This window comes from Castanea sativa, chromosome 8 (genome assembly GCF_040712315.1).
Source record: "Castanea sativa cultivar Marrone di Chiusa Pesio chromosome 8, ASM4071231v1".
Lineage (NCBI taxonomy): Eukaryota > Viridiplantae > Streptophyta > Magnoliopsida > Fagales > Fagaceae > Castanea > Castanea sativa.
Window position 1 is genome coordinate 48,941,548 of NC_134020.1, and position 7,661 is coordinate 48,949,208.

General features: G+C 34.7%; 2 protein-coding genes across 2 annotated transcripts; both read right to left on the reverse strand.

Moving 5' to 3' along the window:
- LOC142606472 (uncharacterized) lies at window positions 1-615 on the reverse strand. The gene has a single exon (XM_075777817.1). The coding sequence runs from the start codon at window positions 613-615 to the stop codon at window positions 1-3; it is 615 nt and encodes a 204-aa protein (XP_075633932.1).
- Window positions 616-698: 83 nt separating this feature from the next.
- Window positions 699-6,776, reverse strand: LOC142606473 (uncharacterized). Its single transcript, XM_075777818.1, has 6 exons — window positions 6,537-6,776; window positions 5,699-6,350; window positions 5,295-5,545; window positions 4,582-4,831; window positions 819-1,057; window positions 699-776 (listed from the first exon to the last, which is right to left on the reverse strand). Exons 1-6 carry the CDS (start codon window positions 6,774-6,776, stop codon window positions 699-701), a joined length of 1,710 nt encoding a protein of 569 aa, XP_075633933.1.
- Window positions 6,777-7,661: the final 885 nt, after the last annotated feature.

A 7,661-nucleotide genomic window follows, 5' to 3' on the forward strand; every position in this document is an offset into this window, starting at 1 on the left:
TCATTCCATTGTAGCAACTGCTCTATCCAACCTCTCCCAAATAGTAAAATCATCCGGGTGTCCATTACCCCATGTAAATTTTCCCCCCATAAAGCTAAGGTCCCGAAATCCACATTCATCCAAAACATCTCTAAAATCTTCCATCTGTCTAGCTGGTCTTTGCCTCCCTCCAAGCTTCCCATGACTCCATGTAATCTCGTTAAAATTACCTGCACAAAGCCATTGAATTGAATTTCTGCCCCTTAATCTTCTTAAGCAAGCCCATGATAGGTGATGATTACTACCCTCCGATTCTCCATAAAACACTGTGAACCTCCACTCATCCTCCCTACCCTTGTTCAAAACACTGTCAATGTGATTTGGGAAAAAGTTATCTAGAGAAAAATCCACTTCCTTTCTCCAAAAAATAACTATCCCCCCTCCTCTCGTATCTCTACACACTTCAACCATACCACCAAAATTCAGTCTAACTTTGATATCTTCTAGCCTAGCCTTATCCAGCCATGTTTTAGCTAAGAACACAACTGAGGGATCTTGTGCCCGGATAATATCACCAAGCTCTTGCTCTGTCAATTGGTTCTCCAGCCCTCGATAGTTCCAACATAAGAGATTCATTGCTCTTGGTGGGGCTAACACGCGGCCTCCACCATTGAAAATTTTTTCTGACTATCATGAGCAACCAATCTCCTTTTGTTTGGTTATTCACAATCATCAATCTCTATGAAAGCACATTTAACAGCACTAGCTGCATCTGCCTTGGCCCGATCATCACCTTTCTGAGCAAAGCGAGCTACTTATGTCCAAGTTCTCTGTTTTACCAACACTTCCTTACCCCCACAACTAGAAACCCCACCATGAAAATCGGGTTCTTTTTCTCTGTTAGTTTCAGCTATCTTAGGACTTACTATCTCCACATGACCAGCACCTGCGTCCAACCCTTTCTCCATGTGACTAGCATTTGCCTCCAGACCATTCTCCACAATAACAGGTAGCTTCTTAGATACATCACAGCTAGGACTATCCACGTGCACCTCTCTTTTTTTCGCCTCACCCCTTCCTACAGTTTCGGAGATATCAACACCATTTAGAATTGGATTAGGTTAAGTTTACCTAAAAATACCCTATGATGTAAAATTTAGTTTTATTGTGTGAACATCATCATTTCCATCTTGCTCTCCTTCTATCAATCAACATGAAAAACATGTGCTCTATAAACAAAAACGAAATGCATTTGAAAAACAAGACCAACGATGGCGTGTAATTTGTAAAAAGCAAAGAAGACTAGTAGGCCTTGCAAGTTTCAACTTGAAAGGACAAGTATCATCAATGGAGAAATCACATGCTGAGATGAAATATATAAACACGACATGCTCTTTAAAAACACAAACTATAAATGTTTTCTGTTCGTTTTTAGACCCCTTAAACAAAACCAGATTAACCTAGTTATTTAGCCAAGTGATTAACTTAAATAAATTATGCAGATCTAGGTTAACACATATAAATCATATCATTGTAAAGTGCGGAAAATAAATAACACAACAATATGCTAACCCAAGAAAACCAAACCGGTAAAAAACCTAGGGAGGATTTAACTTAGCTATTCTCAAGGTGAAACTAAATCCACTATGAAAGAATTGAAGTTTACATAATAGCGACTTAGACCACTAACATCCTATTACTACCTCGAGTAGGAAACTTACTATCACGATCGCGCGATCGCGTGACAGCTCCGAGTCCACGGACTACTTCTTTCTTGAATTCCCAGCAAGCACAAGCACTCCCGCTTGTAAATCTTTAAGCTCTTGAATCTACAACTGAATTGATCACCAAGCTTTTGACACCAATCTAGATCTTGATAACTCTGAGTGTATATGAAGGCAAACACCTCTAGATCTCACAAAAGATTCACACACACAACATAAAGAGCATCCTTAAAACGTGGCTAGGGTTTTCCCTTTTATACTTAAGACAAAACATAAAACCCTACACGTTAAACCGGGCTTGAACTGAATTGGAAAATTCTGCAGAAAAACAATCTCCACGAGTTTCGATCGATCGAGTCTAATTTTCGATCGATCGAGCCAGACAGATTTACACAATAAATCTTGTAGAACACTCGATTCCAACTTCACAACTTAAACATACTTTGAGCAAGTTTAAAACAAGACTAAACATTTTGATCATGGTTTGCCAACATTACAAATTGAAGTTCTAATACATTTAAACCTAAAGTCTTGGAAGCCAACATTTTCTTTATGTTGTTAGATTATAAACAACCATAATAAAATTTTAGGATCTTTAATTATCTTGATTTCACAACTATACAAGTTAATAATAAAGCTTATCTTGATCTAATGCTGAAATTTTCTTAAGATCAAGTCTTAATATAAAAGGCATTTAATTCTTATAGAATTGGTTTCTTTCTCTTGACCCTCTTTTCGCTTTAACTATTCATTGTGTTTGATGGGGGTAGCTAAATGTCTCTTTTATAGGTAGAGAGAGAACCAAATTCTTTGTACCTATAACCTCTACTTGCCCATCAAAATTGGAGTTACTTAAGAAACTTAGGGTCCGTTTGTTTTGGCTTCATATCATTTCAGGAAATCATTTTCTGTAAAATCACGTGTTTGGTTGCGCATGGAAAATAAAATTTTCGGAAGTACATTTCATTTGATCGTAAAATTAAAGGGTTTGACCCGGAAATGGTTTGAAGTGAAAATTTTCACTTCAAACCATTTCCAGACTAGATGCGCAGAGAGAGAGAGAGAGAGAGAGCACCCAGCACCCCAGCACCGGTTCCACCGAGATCGCACCCCAGCACCTGTGCGGCCATCTAGTTCACGCTGCCTTCGCCGTCAATCGCGCGATCGAAGCCTCCGCCGTACAGATCGAAGCCTCCGGCGCACGATTAAGGCCTTCGCCTTCGATAATCGCGATCTCGCCTCTCTATCTTCCTTCTTCTCTCTCGGATTTGATGATTTTTTTTTTTTTGGGTTTTGTTTCTTTTATTTAACTCTGCTGAGAAAATGTGAGAAAATGATGATATATATTTGTTTGGATGCTGAGAAAATGTGAGCAACAAGTAGAAAATAAATTTTCTATGGTATTTTCAAGAACACAACCAAACACTAAAAAATATTTTCCAAAGTATTTTTTAAAATACCACCAAACACCTAAAAATATTTTCCTTTCTGAAAAATATTTTTACCTGAAAATATTTTACACTTGGAAAACATTTTACATCGAACCAAACACAGCCTTACTTCTTCATTAACCGATGTTTTAAGGACATGTAACATCTTATTAAACCACAGCATACATGAGAATTCAGTTTTTATTTATTTATTTTACCTTGAACAGAAGATATCAATTAAAACTTGAAGAATAAGGAGACTAAACAAATTTGAGGAAAAAAAGAATGCAATTTAGGAAGAAACTTATATATTCTTGCTATGGCTTGAAAGGGAGTGGCATACTGGTATTTTGGCCGTGAAAACTATGTGGTGTGGCTCCGCTAATGATCACAGCATTCAAAAGTAAAGGGTAAAGAAAAAGGTCATATACTTTTGAGGTTTGGTTAAAGTCATTACTACCAAGAATTTAAAATTAAAAAAAAAATCATTTTGATTTATAAGCACAGACGGCACTTTAACACCATTTGAAAATTCTTTGCTATTTCAAATATTTAGGGCCGTTTGTTAACGTTGTTCTAGTGATATTGTTTGTATTTTTTGAAAATATGTGTAGGTGAAAAAGTATATGAAAATACGTGTAATGCTGTTTAAAAACTAAAAACATATGTTTTAATACATGTACCAAGCAGTAACTGTTTTTTCTCCTTATTTTCTTTTTTTAAAAATAATATTCTATTTTTAAGATTAAAAAACTTGTTTGGCAATTCAAAATGGTCTAAAAACAAAAACTGTTCTCAAAACTCAATTTGTGAAAGAAACTGAAAATATGCAAAAAGCTATTTTCAGTTTCTAATTTTCAAAAGTTAATGAAAATACGCATTTAATTAAATGAATCTGTCTCATTTAATGAGTTACCATTAGAGTTCAAATCTTAGTAACAACATATTTTAGTATTTTCTTCTTTTTTTTCAAATTTTTTTTTTAAAAATCAACTAACCAAACATTTTTTTTATTTCAAAAATACAAGAAAATTATTATTTTTCTTTATTTTTTCAAAAAAAAAAAAATTTTAAATTGTTACCAAACATAAACTTAATTTTCTTCCAATTTTCTTGATCACGAAAGTTTCACGGTGACTGCATTTAGATGTGTAGACAGTGGCGGCTCCAGGAATTTTTCCCAGGGTGTTCCTTAATAAGTATAAATTACACGATCTAATAAAAAGAAAATTTTATATATTGACAACAACAATCAAAAAACATGTAAATACATAAAATTTACAATTGCCTTCTACGATTTTTCATATTTTGAAATCGTTGCATGATAGTCTCGTTATCAATGCTACAAGCTATATCTTTTTCAATATATACAACCAAGCAATCATTCATCCACTGATCTCCCATTCGATTGCGCAGTTCATTCTTTATATATTTCATTGCTGAAAAACTTCTTTCTACTGTTGCAGTAGCAACAGGAAGGGTCAAAGCTAACTTCACAAGCAAATAGACTAATGGATAAGTCTCATGCTTCCTCGTGCTCACTAACTTTTCAGCAAGTTCACTAACTCCTTGAAGCTCTAAAAACAAGTCATTGTTGCGCATATCAAAAATGAAATTCTGAAGCTGAGAGTCAAGTGCCAAGATATCTGTCCCAGGAAAATCATATGGATAGAACTTTGCTAGATGTATTAACTTTTCCTTATCAAAAGCCACAAATGAATTACTTGGATTCAAGCAAGCCATACAAATTAGCAAATCGGTATTCACCTCTGAAAAACGATTGTTTAGCTCTTGAAGTTGCATATCTATGACTGTGTAGAATAGCTCAACACGATAATGATGTAAATTTGTATTTTGTTGGGTGTTGCGTCGCGGCCTTCCACTAACTACAAATATTTCATCCATGTTCAAGATAGGAATTTCATGTGTGGCACAAAATGAAGACACTTCAGTCAATAAAGATGTTCATTCATCATCTCTCATCACTTGCAATCGTTGCTTAGACACTTTAACAAGATCCATAGCATTTACTATATCTTGATTTTTTTTTTTGCAATGCTATTGACAACTCATTTGTAATCCCTAAAATGTTTTTCATCAAGTGTAGAGCAAAAACAAATTCAAAAGATAGAATTGACCTCATAATAGATCGAGCTTCAACTTTTTGGTCGAAGAGCCCATCTTCTTCAATAATCTCAACTACATCAGCAACAGCAGAGAACATCAAAATCAAGTTGAGAATAGTCCCATAATATGATCCCCAACGTGTATCACCAGGACGTTTAAGATTTTTCTCTTGATTCAAACCTTGTCCACTTCTTCGTACACCATTCTCTAAATCTTCTTTAATTTTGGCAAATTGAGCATCTTGAAGAGCATCTCGTCTCTTACAAGAGCCTCCAACAACAGTTACTAAATTACTAACCACATAAAAAAAATCAACAATGTTAATGTGATTTTTAGCAACGGCAACAAGTGTCAATTGAAGTTGATGAGCAAAACAATGGACATAAAATGCTGACTTATTCTCTTTCAAAATTAAATTTTTGAGACCATTGATATCACCTTGCATATTACTAGCTCCGTCATAACCTTGCCCACGTAGTCTCGATAAACTCAAATTATGTTCACAAAGTAAATCTTCAATAGCACATTTGAGTGACAAAGCGGTGGTACTTGCTACATGTACAATACCAAGGAACCGCTCTATAATAATTCCTTGTTTGTTCACATAACGAAGAACGAGTGCCATTTGTTCTTTCACTGAGATATCACGTGACTCATCAACTAATATTGAAAAGAACCCATTGCCAAGATCCTCGATGATGGCTTTAGATGTTTCACGTGCAATTGCATTCACCATGTCTTTTTGAATATCATGATGGGTAAGCTTGCAATTTTTCCAAGTATTTTGCATCACTTCATTGATAGATTCATTGTGATCCCCCAAAAATTGTAGAAGCTCAAGGAAATTTCCTTTATCACTTGAACCTTGAGATTCATCATGACCACGAAAAGCTAATCCTCGGAATAAAAGGAATCTTACGCAATCAACTATTGCGTTTAATTGAATCCGATAATTAGCTTTATCTTGATTTGATTGCTTAACCAAGACACTTTGAATGTGTTGCTTTTCCTTCTGTAAATCTTCACTCTTCTTGACAGCTTGGTTATGAGCACTATTAACTCCTCCAACATGGGAATCTAACTTCCCAACCTGATTCCAAAGTCTGAATCCCTTCGTTACAAAAGTGTCACCTCCTCCTTGCTTACCAACATCTTTCCCAAATAGTTAGCAATAAAAACAAAATGCTGCATCTTTGGCTATACTATATTCCAACCAATTTCTATTTTCATACCATTCGACTCTAAATCGACGGGGCTTTCCAGAAAAATATGATACCAGGTAATCATGAGGAGGTCGACAAGGGCCTTTTCCTAAATAATATCTTCTTATTTCATCATGATTATTAGGATGATAAGATGATATCTTTTGTCGTAGCCCAGGATCTGAAGGAAGATTTTCTAAGTTAAAGTCAACACGACTTCGCTTAGAAGATGGAGATGAATCTTGCACAGGAGATGAATCTTGCACAGGAGATGAATCTTGGGTACGCGGTTTTTTTATCAAGTATTTGTCCATAATTCTAGCAAAAGAATAAAAAATAAATTATAAGTTTATTTGAAATATCAATAAATTATTAATTATTATTTAGTTGTTTCATTAATTTGTTTGTCTTTTATAAATTATAATTTGTTATATTATTGTTTCATTAATTATAAGATTATTAATTGTTGTTTAGTCTAACATAATTTAATTTTTTTTTTCTTTTATAATGTATTGATTAATTAAATTATTAACGCTAAAAGACAATCAGAAAATTTCACAAAATCTAGCTACCAATCAGAAAATTTCACAATCACAATTTTATAAATCACAATAACGCTAAAAGACAATTAATGTCTTTGAGTTGAGTCCAATATCAATACACATCAATAGTCCAACACGGCAACACCAACGCATTTCAATTTACACACCAATCAACGGATAAGATTCAATCATAAGATAAAGCCAAAAGCAAAATGTCAAATTTAAAAAGTAAAAAAATAATAATAAAGTTAAAGTGTTACTGAGTGCTTCAAGCACTCAGTAACACTTAAAAAAAAAAATGCAAAACTGAGTGCTGCACTGCTGCTGGAATCAGCAGCCAATCACGGATCACCAGTTGGTCCAGTTCAACAACGAGACAAAGTGACAAACAGACAGACAAAATGACAAACAAACAAAGTCATAAATTTAATAATGACTAAAGAGAGAGAGAGAGAGAGTCATAAATAAAGATTAAAGGCATTTCATTCATTTATTCCTATTTCATTTCAGATTTAAGACTTGAGAAAGTATAGAGAGAGTGAGAGACCGAGAGGCGAGAGAGAGACAGAGAGTCAGAGAGAAAAAGAGAGAGAAATACCTGGGATGGCGATGGCGACGGCGAAGATGAGCGCGGCGACGATAAGCGCTGCGACTGGA